We start from the raw sequence: 14,446 nt of genomic DNA, 5'->3' as shown, positions 1-14,446 counted from the left end.
CATCTGCGATCAGACCAACTTTTTATGAAAGATATGGGGCTTAGAAAAGGTTTGAAAATAATTTTTAGTTTCTATGCCAAAAAAATTGTTTTAAAGAATTTCTTAAATCTTGTATTTATTGTAACGTTTTTTTTAGAGGTAGCGCCCTTAGCCTAATAATGTATACCGACACACTTTTTGGGTTTAGCTTACCGTTTAAGAAATATAAAACTTTAAAGTGCAAAATTTTGTATTTTTAAGAGGTATTTTTCACGACATTTTGACTTTAAAAACTCGGGAAAAGTCGAAAAAGTGTCCTCTATTTGTTTATGTACAGGTGCATTAATTGGGCGTCGTTTAAGGTGTTGCTATTCAAAATCTATGGAAAGACGAATGAGCTAAAATTGTTCAAATTTTACCTAAAGCGTTAAGAAAGAATACCAGATTTTTCCATTTCTAAGCCCCATTTCTTTCCGAAAAAGTTAGTCTGGGTCGAAGCGACAAAATCGTGTTATCAATTAAAAATATAAATAAATTTTAATTTTTATGAATGAAATGAATAACGCACAGTAGGAAAATGATTTTTGTAGCCAAAGTGTATTTAAAAAATTAGCCTCTCGAAAAGGGCGAAGGGCAAAGGGCGAAAATCTGCTGTATTAACAATTTTGAAGATAAGAGAAATCTACAATTCTGCAAGGAATGCTCATATTCATCAGATCACAGAATTGAGATAAGTTGGGATCATTATTATAGCTAAAATTAAGAAATTTATTTGTATAGGCTTTCTCTCATTCCACACTCTGATTCGTGCAGTGTGCGGCTCTAGGAGAGGGGGGAGAGATAAAAGAGCGTGTTGACACATGTAAAACAATTTTAAAATATATAGAATTAAAAAAAAACACTTAGGTACAGATGTACTGCCTGAGTACCGTGTATAAACGTTTTGACGAGTACACGTCCCTCCTCGTTTGTTTTATGTAAACCTACATTATTTTTATGTGTGAATGTATTTGATAGATATAAAATAATTTTGCTTATTATGGATATGAATTAGCCGAAATGCATTTTTTTCTTTTTTATTTTTATTTATTTTTTGATAAATATACCATTTTATCAGTATATGATATCTAAAAAAATAATGGCATTTGGTAAGCGAGAGGGGGCTTGCACCTAGTTCATTTATATATTTATATTTGTACCCGGTACGCGGTAAATAGGTTATATTGTATGTGTGCTCGAAGTGGATGTATGTAACGCACAGATGGAAGCGTTTCCGACTAAATAAAGTATTTACGTGTACTCTTGACCAGAACTAATAGCCGAGTGGGCTAATTCTCAGACCATAGCAGCTAGAGCAACCAAGTGTTTCATCCAGACTGCTGTGACATCACACTGTTACAAGTGTATTTCAAAATTTCGCCCCACCCCCTTCCGCTCCTACAAAATTGCGAAAATCTGATACATTCTTCTACATATTAAAGATTCTAGAAAACTAAGCCAGTTCCGTATAGATATCTATCATATCTATCATACCTGGCCATATCTATCATATCTATCATACCCCGAATTAGGACCAGATTGGATCATTATTATAGCCTGAAAGAAGAATAAATGATATAAAATTAGATGCCAGATGAAGAAACATTTTTAAATGTAAAATTTAAAATTCGAAAAAAATAGAACACATGTACAATATGAATCTATAAACTTACTTAGTACCGAGTATAGAAGTTGTGACGCGTACGATGCGTCTCACAACGTTCCACCCCGTTTCTTCTTAATAAACTGCACTAACAACATTTAGTAAAGTAATCATATATGTATGCAAATTAATTTAAGGGTGGATTAAAGATCACAAATAATAGTTTTCTGAGAAAACACCAGAGATATGCTATGAAGCCATTGTATAACATAAACTTGACATTTAAATGATACGCCAAGAAAACCGATGATTATGAACATTTTTCCCGTTCTGGTTGACTTCGCGGCGGAAATATGCAATAAACAGAATGCAGGATGCTTTGGCGAATGGAAAAATATGCCCTAAGGAAAAAGTTAGTGAAGTGAATACGAAGTAAATAAAATTAACATAGAAAACTGGAACGGAGACAGCGGCGACGGCATATATGTAATTAACACCTACAAAGAAAAGTACTTACAGCGCTAATAATTAAATTGCAGATGTCCACATTGTCATACGCTCAAATTCTAATATAAGTCAGATGGCATATGATGGGTATCAGGAAAAAACAAAATTCCCAAATTTGAAACACCACCCGAACTAAGTATTTAACGGTCACTGGCACAGATCTAGGTTCCAAATTCTTCTTAAATACCATTCGTACATTGAAGATAATCTACGGAGCAAGATGAAAAGTTTACAATACTGCGGCAAGAAATTATCAATTATATTCAACATTAAAAATGAAAGGAAATTGCTGCCATTTATAGATAAGGATAGGGAAAGGAGTGTCATTTGTAGACTCTATGTAGACGTTAAAAAAAATGCGGGTATTTGTTTGTGTTAATTTAATTGTGTATGCTGTTTAATAGTATTTTTTGTCAGTATTCTATTAAGACTCCAATGTGTTATAGATATAAGAGTAAGCTTCTCAGTGCCAAGATAGCGTTTTCACCAAACTCAGTAAATTCTTTTAATATAAATTTGCATGCACTTCTAGTTATTTTGTTTGTTTGTTAATTTAGGCACTTTTGTAATTTCGAATAAGATATTAATTATATACATAATACATACATATATTGTCATCATTATTCTAACTTACACTACAATTCAATTGAGTCTAATCTATTTGAATAACAATAAGATTCTTCTGATTTAAGAATATAATATAGGAGCACACATGATTTTATTAATTGCCATACAATTCGACAGAAAGCTCAAAAATTTACCGGACGGAAAATCGAGTCATTGAAGGCAGATATCGTTGCAGGCTATGTACAAGAAGATGTTATCCATTTAACGTTTGTAAATAGGAGTATTGTATAGGTACTTACGTTATGGGCAGCCACATTCATCGACGACCATTTTCGGTAAATCACGTTTGATAATACCATCATCTCCATAATATATTAATGACATGCTGGAGAACTTGACAGGGGCGCAACAGGGTCGCATGCCATTTAGTAGTCCCATTTTTCGATACTCTTCTATAAAATGGGCATGAAATGTCTGAAAGGTATCGGGTGTCCTAAACGGTCCCGTACAATCACCTCTGCAATAATTTGCAAAGTATCCTCTTGGCGCTATGATCCAGTCATCCCAGCCCAGTGCCTTAAAGGATACATAGAATGACTCTTTGCAGCACTGTCCACTTAAAGCACCCCCACAATCCACTGCTCGTCTCCTTACGCGTCGGTTCCTGGTTGATTCAGTATGAAGCACGAGAAATGGTCGATTTGGATTAGGATTTATATGGGCTGAATTATCAATTTTAGAGTTAGAGCTTGGCAACGAAATTTGAAATAATTGAAGTGAGTATCTGCGCCCGCAGCCGGTACAGTCAATTAAAAGTCGTAGATTATCTTCTCTGTTTTGGCTGTACCATTTGCGGATGGTCTCAGTAAGATCGAATTTCTGCCATCCCAGGCGCTTGGTGTCAACATTAAACGATGCACGAAACAGGAACGCCTGGTCGATTCCCTGAAATTGGCAAGTGTTATGTTGTATCTGATGTGCTATATGTGCTGTTATAGTGTATTTTAAGCTTACTTTTTCAGTAATATTAATTCCTTCTGTCAGTTGAAAAACCCATATTTTGATTCTATGGTGTGAGCTTGCTTGCCACTTCCGGTTAGTATTTGCCAAATGTTCAATATGTAAATTTTGCTCAGATTTTGCATCCCAGTAACTGGGTGGCTTATCGATGCGTATGTGTATCTGAGCACTGCGTATGTATAGTTTCTGGCTAGGGACACGCTCTTTTTGTGGAGAAAATTCCAATATTCGATATTGTCTATATTGCGTTCCTATGGAATAAAACGAGAAGGAACGTGTGAGACGCTTCTTAAGCGTCTCAACTTTTATACCCGGTACTCAGTATATCTGTACCTTATTGTTTTTTTTTAATTTTACATATGACATTTTACATTTTTTCTACATCTACATAGCTTCTCACGAGAAGACGCTCTTTGGACGGGGTGGGCACTGGCTAAGCAAATTAATTTCTTTATTCTGGATATAATAATAATAAAATCTGATCCCAATTCGGTGATCTGATAGATATAGTCCTTCCCTACGGAAGTTTTCTTTTATCTTCAATATTGTGACTGTGAGAGATTTCTGAGTTTTATGGGGACGGAAGGGGGCGGGGCGGGGCAAAATTCGGTGGCTCTAGCTCTTATGGTCTCTGAGAACTATCCGACAATCAAGACGGATGGACGGACGGACAGACGGACAGATACACATGTCTATATCGACTCGGCTATTGACGCTGATCAAGAATATATATAATTTATGGGGTCGGAAACGTTTCCTTCTGTGTGTTACATACATAAAATTTTGTGCGCAAATACAGTATACCCTATTTACTCTTCGAGTACCGGGTATACCGGCTGAAATTTTTAACAAAGAAATTAAATTACCTTATTAATAACTTATTTTATTATATTATTTAACACTAAACAGTTAAATCACTCTTAAACCTATTATGACTCAATTTCGATAGTTTTTAGGGCACGCTTTTCGAATTTCATACGAGTTCCCTATAATGCAAGGCGCTCAAATCTTATGATTCATTTACATATGTACATAAAATAATGTATGTGAGTGTAAGAAGGGTGTGTATCTGTGTATAATTTGTCCTTTTAAGCTCCCAATAAATATATGAAATACATATTTGTCTGATGGAATGGTTTTCCTTTCACTTCTTAGAAAAATTGTAAAAGTACTTCACCAAATATCACACAACAGACACTGTCTCTGTCTGCAATAACTATGTAAGTACTTAGACGGCGTAAGTGTTTTAAGGGTTGTCACGGTGTTAGTCCAGATGCAGACGTTCTTACATAAGAGCGACAAACTGACATTTGATATTACATTGAAATGAGCATGGGGACAGAGTATGCATATATGTATATGTATATATGCGTATTTAATTCCCATACATACAAACATACACACATATGCGTATGTACTTCCCATGCATAGAAACATATATACATACTTATAAGCATATGTATGTACACATATGCCAGTATGTTTTCGCATAATGTTAGCGACGGTTATAGGGTCTATGAATATGTTACTTAGAGTTTTAAAAAGGGGCTCATAGAGCTAGCTAGCTAGGGGCTGTCTAACTTTTTGAATGCACTTTGCCCGAGACATTAGGTTGTAGGCCTCGAGGAGTAGCTTAATTCCACATACTTAGAATTGGCAATATACCTCCCAAATCTTCTGAAGAAATCATAAAACCGCGATTCGGTAACTGTTCTCGCTTTTATATTTATTTACCAAACCTTCCACAGAATTTTTGTTTCGTGGTAATAGAATGGATATATTTACTTGAATATATGCCAACTCAATTTTGATGTCTTTCTATTGCCTTTCTGACAATTATTTTAAAATATTTTTTTTTATGGCATGGTCATATTCGTGAGCTTGTTAATGGCATCCATTCTGACCAAAATTAGGTACTAATCCTTAGCATTTTTCAAAAAATGTTAAAGGTACGAATTTTTTTTAGTAGGGCAACCATATTTTATTAGATATCAAAATATGCCACACGTTAAATTCAAAAATTTCAAAACAAGCATATTAAGTTCAATATAAAATTATGTTGAATTTGTAATTAAATGTTACCTTTAGTAGTAGATTATTTTGTTAAGAATAGATACAACATACAAAATGAATGTCGGACAGTGTAATGAATGATAAAATGAAATTTTGCTGATAAGACCAGTTATTGGTGGAATATTCTAAAGAATATATGGTGGTGAGCTTTTGGAGTAGAATAAGTGACTCGTTTTCTCGAGTACAAGCCCGTTAACAATTTTCTGATCACTTACCTTCTTCAGCAAACGTAATTATTTCCTGAGTGTTCCCAAAGAAGTCTTCACGATCAAAGTTTTCCTGGTCTGACATGACCGAGTCATCGTTCCGCTTATGTTTTTCTTCCTCGTTATTACCGCTGGAAAAGTCGATGTTTATTGGATGTCCATTTCTGTAGCTGCTTCCATGGAGGGACTCATACTGGCTTTTGTCATGGACCTGGACACTGTAATCGTTAAAATAAACATGATCATTTGGTTTGATCCCGCCGTTCATGCCAGTATTGGCCCTACTATCACTACTACGATTTATATCTATCAGATATGTAGATTTGCTGAAAGCATTCGAAGTGCCTTTTTTGTCACCGACTCCATTGCTATTCCTGCTGTCACTGCCATGGCCATTTCTCTGCTGTTTAGTGGCAATGGTAGTGGTATGGATATTCTTTGGCTGGTGTGTAGACATAGAACCACTGCGAGAGTTCATTTTAAACTGGCGTATATCTGGCCAATTTTTAAAGGTTATACTTTTCACATCGTCTTCGTGATTCTTTTGAATGGCTCTGATCGCTGTTCGATCTCTCATGAATTTATCATATTTAGGGCTTCTACTGATGTTAAAATTATATGCAACCGGAGAGCGATATCGATCCTGAGGAGGATCTGGATCACTAGTGGCAAAAATCGTCCCGTCTCGTTCATTGAACCTATTTATTTCGGATGGGGATAGTTCCTGCAATCGTGAACGCTGACCGAAATCGCTACTGCTGGTGTCAAATGCATCGTTAGAAACCATCCTTCCACCGTCCGCCCGATAAATTGTTTCCCAAATAAATTGCTTGGGTAAAGGGTGCGATACGTTTGGCTTATGGGTAAGGCCAAGCTTCGTCAAAATTTGCCGTTTTATTGACTCTAAGCGAACCCTGTCGCTTGGTGCAATATTGTTATGGGGGCGATTAGTTTTTTTGTAGAAATAATTGTTGTTATTGTACTTGTTGTAGCTGTTGTAGTCTGTGTGTGGATTATCTGTGTAAATGTGATAATTGTAAAGTGTTATGTAAGTTACAAAAGTTTATTTTGTTGTATGAGTACTGAATGGGGTGTATGATATAAACAATATTTCAAGTCAATATTTCGATACTCAAACAGCTAACAACGGGTAGTCTAGGTTAGCTACGTGCAGGCGATCGTTAAATTTCAGCTCACAGCTGCACGGTTTGGACCTACATAGGGTTCGGACCTCATCGCTAGAAACAGGCAGTTTCATACAGAAACGTATTCACGAAACGAATGTTACCATACTGATCACTTTTCATATATATGTACATATGAATGTATGTACATATATGTATATATGTCAAAGAACATGTCGTCGTAAGACAATTTTGATTTTCTAAATACAATTTTATAAAAAAAAAAGAAAGTAAAACGAGAAGGGACGTGTGAGACGCTTCTTACGCGTCATCTAATTCGGTGATCTAATAGATATGGTCACTAAAATTGTATCTTCAAAATTGTAGCTTTGGGAGGTTTTCGCTCTTTTGCTGGGGCGGAAGGGGGCGGGGCTCGTTTATGATACACTTGTAACAGTGTGAGCATACAGAAACCGGGAAGCAAAATTTGGAGTACTAGGCGCTCATCAGGACGGACAGACGGACAGACATAGCTCAATCGACTCCGCTATTGATGCTGATCTAGAATATATATACTTAATGGGGTCGGAAACGTTTCCTTCTGTGAGTTACATATGTAACCGTTATTCCGCACAAATACGGGTATATTGTATTGTATTTACTCTTCGAGTACCTGGTATAATTAGGTGACTTGTAACTGCCATTAACAATTTATCTGCAAAAATATTATAATATTTGTCCTAGACTAAAATCTAGTTAGCCGTTTATGTTTCTTACTACATATTCTTAAAAGTAAGTATGAGTATTGGTGTAATCTATGTAGGTATGTATGAGAGTTTAATGGAGAGAAATAATTTAAAGGATTGCAAAAGAGACTTAATATAGTTAAACTTTTCAGATATAACGACAAAACCTTACAACAAACTTTTTCAATATCCGAGTGGTAATATTTTATTTAAATTTTGTAGTATAACTTTGAGCTGGCGTTTTGGTTTTGAATCGAAAGTTACGTAAGTTTATTTCGAATAACCGTCTGTATGTCTTATTGTCTATATGTTCCATTATACTAATAACAGTACTCGACAAAATCGAACTGATTTTCCCTCAAGGAACCAAACCAACGTTTACTAAAAGATTTGGGGCATTACAATTTTTTAATGAATTCTTTTTTTTTTTGTCAGTGAATTTGTTTCGACTTTTCCTAATTAATTCCCCTACGTTAAGTTTCGTTTCAGTGGTAGATATCAATGGAAACGATAAAGTGAAAATACCAATAAAAGCGCAATTTTTACGGTCAGATACCTACCTTTATCGCTGTAGAAATTGGCTTTGCCTTCCTCATGACATATGGTGCATCCCTTATGAGTCACAAAATTTGAGACATAGCTACTGCTGCTCCCGATGGCATTGCAGTTAATTAGTTTTACCTCAAACCAGACAAGTCCAATGAGCAGCCAGATGAGATTGGCTCGATTACGTTTAATCTTGGAACAGTGACGAATTGTGCTGCTATTCGCCGATGGCCACGACGAAATAATAGCCTTTAAAGAGGATACTCGAACGTTTCTTGCTGGCGTGCTTCGTAGACGATTCGATTTTGATACAGTTGCGTTAATCGCTTTTAATGCATCAATGGAAGCGCATGTCTCAGCGCTAAGGCTATGAGTAAGTCTTTGCCGGAATATAATTTCCTGCTGTTTAGTTTGGTGTTGCTGTTGCTGTTGCTGTTTATTGCTACTCGTTCTTCTACCGTTATGGCTGTGCCTACTACGCCGCCTACGTCGTCGTCGCCTTCTTCGCTGTCGCTTGCGATTGCGACTATTGCAAAACATTTTGCAAAGGTTCTTCGATTTCAGTTGCTGATCATTAGTGATATCGTATGAACTATGGCCATATAGGGACTTAAGCTTGGCATCCGTATTGCTGCTGGTAGTGGCGCTGGCTGCAGTAGGAACTGTAACGGGAACCGGAAGGGGTTTGTTGTTTGCACAGCTTCCACTTCCGCAGAGCTCTAGTATAACGCAGCTTGATATAAGTGTTGCTATAGCCGTAGTCCAACGAGCGAGCGCAATAATTGTACCCACTACAATGGATACGACCAAACCACCAGGACCACAAGCTTTTTTACGCGCTAGTGGCGGTGGACAGTAGCTGGTCCTCGAGCTGCATTTGTTGCAGGAGTTGTTGATGTTGACGCAGCAGCAACAGCAGCCTACAACAATGACACAGCATCCCTGGCGGCAGCAAAGGCATGGACAATTGTAGAAGCATCTGTTGATATTTATTAATCGCCCTGACTGCGAATGCTGTGGCTCAAGGACAAACCTCATTTTGGTTTGGGTTACTTATGGAGCGGTTTCCCTTATATTAGTTTATAACCATCGATACTTTTATGTTCCTGGTAAACATCCACCATTCCATCGAAAAGAATTTCCATTCTGGGTCTGAAGAAAATAATAAAATAAAAATAATAATAATATGTATATACGTATGTACATATGTATCCCATGAGCGCCTGTCAGTATTCTTTTATTTGAGCTAGTTTACAAAACTATACGTAAATATGTTAATAATAATCATTTTTCCGGATCGCACTCTCTTACATGTAATATTTGTATGTAAGTACAGACATATATACATACATATGTACATAAGGAGGTTTAATAGATCGCTGCAAAAACAGGTTGCCGTGACAACTTCGTTGTTTCTGAATAAACTCAAACAACTCATAAATCTTTGTTTCTCATATTTTCCGAAAAAATTGACGATAGGCAAATCCTTTATTAATTAATAATACTTTCAATTCTTTCTTCTTTCATTCTATCAACTTTATCTTTAATTAATTATCCATTACATGATCAGAGGGACATGATATGTTGGACACAATATCAACATTTTAGGTTCGTTTTTAAACAGAATCTAAACTGAGTTTGAGAAAAGTCTACGACTATTCAATAGTACGTATTTCCGAAATGTTTCCACTACATCATATTATTTTATTAATCTATACATCCATGCAAACATACATATGTATTTTCCCGCCCATAGGAAACATATTTCAATTTAATACGTATATTCTCAAATAGAACCGCTCTATTCCCGAAGCAGACAGTCTCTTTCCTTGCATTATTCATCCTTTTATTACGTGTCTCACGGAAGCTCAAGCAGACAGACAGCGCTCGCAGACAATCACCCAGACACAATAAAGAGCTTTTGAAGCCCCAGACACATTGGCGTCGCCAGTATAAGTGTCAGCGGAAAGAGAAGTAAAAAATACAACGGCGACGGCAAGGAATCGTTACGTAGCTACAAAATGTAATTGCATTTATTTTCATTCAAGTCGAGCACAGAGAAATATTAATGTTTATTAAATTTTTAAAAAATATCTGTTTGCACCTTTATTGAGGTTTGTGGTAAAGCCATAGCCACACACTGTAATACAATTCCAGTTTTAGTTTTTACTCATATCCTACGATCACAAATATTTATATTTATTATTTAGTAGAGAAAAAGTAAGAGAGCAAAGAAATTGAAATTAATATTCTCGCGTACAAGTAACATTTCACGCGACTTTATTGCGACTAAATGACATTGCATACTTTACGGGGTATATGACAATGAACGTTTCATGCCTGCGAGCTTTTGTCAGAGTGTCAATTTAAATACTCGATATACATATATTCGATATTTAAGAGACTTAAGAATAATCTGATATCCTAGACTAACTTGTCACTGTAGAAACGTTTCTAAAGGTTATAAAAAATCACTGTGAATTTCTGAGAAACGGAAACCTATTGCACAATAACATTATTGTAACCTTAGTTTCTTAATTCATGATTCATGATTTATTTATTTATTTAATTTCTAAAATTTAAAAACACATATATGCACATATATTCTTGATCAGCATCAAAAGTCAAGTCTATCTCTATCTGTACGTCGCTGGTCTGATCGTCTGGCTGTCTGTCCGACTCGTTGAAAGCCTGTTTCTACGAGACTGCAAGACTGCGAGAGAGCAAGAGATATTAAATGGGTGAAGAATCATGTGATATCAGAATGAATCAAAATTGTTTCAAAATGTAGACCACACAAAACAGCGAAAATCTCCTCTATCCACAATTTAAAAGATATGAGAAAACTAAAATTACGCAGATCCGTGGAGAGTTGCCATATCTATCAGGTCCTCAAATTAAGATTAGATTGAATCCTTAGGTTAGGTTGAGGCGGTTGTCGGGATTTCACAATTTCGGCCCATTATATTATAGCTAGATTGACGAAATTCATGTCCAGCTTTAGGTATTTATGACTCGTTCTCCTCACTTACACACTTTTAGGTAATGACGATGTACAACAGCCGCGCGTTCGAAACTAGAGCTATTTCAAATAAATATCATTAAAATCGATTAATGATTAATTTTTGACAGCTGTCATTTTTGAAAGGAACGTTTCCGATACATTTTAGAGATGTGGCGTCGCTCGAGTAGTTTCTCATCTCTAAAGGGTAGGCGCGAAGTTCAAACGTATGCAAACGCAGAAAATCCGAAAATGTTCTGTGCTAACTTGTATCTGAAACTTTTCATAAGTTTTCAAAGATGCAACGGCTGGTCCAAGAAACAATGATTTTTTGAATTACACATTCGACCATCTATCATCCCGACTTAATCTCTATTTCCAAGAATATATGGAAGATTTTACAAACAAATGACGAAATTTAGTCCTTTAACAAATCCTATTAGTTTGAAGGGATAAAAATTGCAGACACTCTGTACAAAGTGTATACAGCTTAATGGAATCGACCCACCCTCGAATCTTTCAAACACATTATAGTAAACAAAAATTGAGTGGTGAAATAAAAACTTTTATATCTATGCGCAAATATAAGAATTGCAGCGCTTTTTTCTCTAGGGTACGTACATTACGCTCTGGCTCTTTGGATACGAAATCTTGTTGCACTACCTCTTATAGTTTATGAGATCTAGACGCTTCTTTTTGACTATCGGGAGTATTGATGTTCAACTCGACTCTCTGGTGAGCTGTCATCTAACATCTGCTCAAGTCAGAAACAATGACTTATATTGGATATTGTCGAACAATTTAGATTTCGCTTGGGTTATGTGTATTTACGACGACGAGAAGTATTTAGTAATACAGCATATTAAGGATAGACCCCTTTGTTGGTGGGTCAAGTCAAAAATCAAAACAAGCTCACAACTTTTCTAACGATCCGTTTTTGGAATGTCCGTAAATTTTCCCCTTTTCCACAATTCGTACCCACTGGCCCGCCTGGCACTACCTACAGTGGGCTCACATATTATTCTTACACCCTCATAATGTTTAATTTGAATACCTATCATTTGACGTACGGCCAACGTAAACAGAAACAGTTAATTTTATATCAAAGATCAACATATATATCTAACATGCGTTCATAGAAAAAGTTTTTAGTATTTAAGATGCCTTTTAAGCTGGTTGCAGTTTTAAATGAGTCAAATTCGATTCAAAATAGATACATTTGTTGTCATTTTTTGTCTGGAACAAGTTATATTTCGAACTATGACCAAATTTAAACTGTGTTCAAACTAGGGTGACGAGAGTGTACGAACAAATTATTTGCCTACTGTATACCTCCTCTACACCATAGTGTTCGTTCTGGCAGTTTGGGCTTGATTGTGTTAGTGGTTTTAGGAATTACGGTTCGTTGCTTGCCTTTCTATAAATACATACAGATGTACATTTGTATGTATATACACATATTTGTACGTGTGTGGAAGTATTTTTATCATACGCACAAGGAAAATTTATTTACACTTAAATGAAAAATTTACATTATCTACTTTACCCACTCTTTTCTATACATGCTTCACATCTGTATCGACCCCGCCCCGAGCAAGCCAGCCATAGGTGTTTGATTGATCCGGGCTGACCAAAAATGACTCAAAAATCTTATTCTGGTATGATAGTCGATTCCGATGTCTCAAACGTCATCGTAGGGGAGAAATTGTTTTTAATGCTCAAGGCATACAAAATGTTTGATGCGTTTGTACCTATAATCTCTTCAAGGGTAAACACTGTACTGACATAGTATTAACAATCGAGGATATTACAATACTCGATCACCGAAGTTAGCCTTTCATTCCTTTTTATTATTAAACTTCAATGCAGGTAATGAAAAGCTAAAGGCTCTATCAAGGCTTTATCTACTTATCGGTGTCGGAAACGTTTCCTTCTGGGAAGAAAAGCTAATACATACATATGTACATATGTATGTATATCCCTAAACTCGTCAGTACCGGGTATAAAACTAGCAACAAAAATGCTTAGTAATAGTAATACTAGGTATATAACATAACAGAAGAAACAAAGGCAGCAGCTACAGCTACAGTCAACAAAATCCAAAAGAAACAGCAGAAAAATTGTCTCGGTTGGCTTGCAGACCGTGAAAAGCCACGAGCCACGATTGAAATACCGAATTTCATACCAAAAACATATGAGTACTGATTGTTCATACACATAAAGAGTAAGCGAGCACTATGGGTAAATTCTACTTACATATCGTACATACTTACATATTTATGTAGGTATGTGCCTTGAATGGATGTACAGAAGAATGTACGTACATATTTATGTGCATATATAAAAACGCATCTATTCGCTTATATTGTGTGTATGAATTTGAACACATTTGCCCATTATTTTGCTCACTGGTTAAGTATCTGGATAAAATCAAGCCAGCTCTTTCAGCATTCTAGGAATGTAACCAGTGCATTTCGATGACCAGTCCAATCTGTTTATTTCAAAAAGACCAAAATTTGTATTTCCTATGCCAACTGACTGTTACTTTGTAATATGATTTCAAATTTGACTGAGCTACATACATTCATACATATATATGTAAATAGTTTGTACGGACCAAATCTTCAGAACAAAATTGTTTCTCGCAACTAAAATTTCCGTTCAATGGGGCGATGAAAAAAATGCTAATAAAATTTCGATTAGATCCTCTTTTCCTCTTTATAGCATAATTTTGTCATGTGTCGGAATACTTAATAAAACTTAATCGAAGCATTTTTCTACGCGATTCCAATTGTGTTCGGTTGTTCTTTAATTATAGTGATTCAATTACAGTGTTATAAGTTGTAAATAAATTGAAACATACAGAAAAATATGTACACATGTAAATAATATATACATACATATAAATATATACATATGTATGTATATATTTTTGTATTATCGTTCATGTACCTAATTCCATGCAGTTTGTAGATCATTGAACCCTGTAAGTACAAATGTATGTATGTGTACATAGTATGTACACTATGTATATC

General features: G+C 35.7%; 1 protein-coding gene across 2 annotated transcripts; it reads right to left on the bottom strand.

The window, feature by feature from the left end:
• Positions 1-2,495: 2,495 nt before the first annotated feature.
• On the bottom strand, positions 2,496-10,673 carry LOC117590637 (inhibin beta chain). Of its 2 annotated transcripts, XM_034283465.1 has the most exons (6): positions 10,515-10,666; positions 8,425-9,562; positions 6,004-7,011; positions 3,710-3,966; positions 2,995-3,640; positions 2,496-2,931 (listed from the first exon to the last, which is right to left on the bottom strand). In XM_034283465.1, exons 2-5 carry the CDS (start codon positions 9,446-9,448, stop codon positions 2,996-2,998), a joined length of 2,934 nt encoding a protein of 977 aa, XP_034139356.1. In that variant the 5' UTR covers positions 9,449-9,562; positions 10,515-10,666; the 3' UTR covers positions 2,496-2,931; position 2,995. The 2 variants fall into 2 exon arrangements, with proteins under 2 accessions (XP_034139356.1, XP_034139357.1); XM_034283466.1 differs by lacking the exons at positions 2,496-2,931; positions 2,995-3,640; positions 3,710-3,966 and having other exon boundaries at positions 6,128-6,212; positions 10,515-10,673.
• Between the last annotated feature and the right edge of the window lie 3,773 nt (positions 10,674-14,446).

This window comes from Drosophila guanche, unplaced genomic scaffold, assembly GCF_900245975.1.
Source record: "Drosophila guanche unplaced genomic scaffold, DGUA_6, whole genome shotgun sequence".
NCBI lineage: Eukaryota > Metazoa > Arthropoda > Insecta > Diptera > Drosophilidae > Drosophila > Drosophila guanche.
This window is presented reverse-complemented; position numbering and strand designations above follow the sequence as displayed.

What these genes read in the sequence shown, in the direction of transcription:
- LOC117590637 (XM_034283465.1), bottom strand. Translation starts at nt 9,448, where the DNA reads ATGAGGTTTGTCCTTGAGCCACAGCATTCGCAGTCAGGGCGATTAATA. An exon ending in AATTACGTTTGCTGAAGAAG is followed by an intron (nt 3,967 to 6,003) that starts GTAAGTGATCAG and finishes TTTATTCCATAG; the next exon opens with GAACGCAATATAGACAATAT. An exon ending in GAATTAATATTACTGAAAAA is followed by an intron (nt 3,641 to 3,709) that starts GTAAGCTTAAAA and finishes TGCCAATTTCAG; the next exon opens with GGAATCGACCAGGCGTTCCT.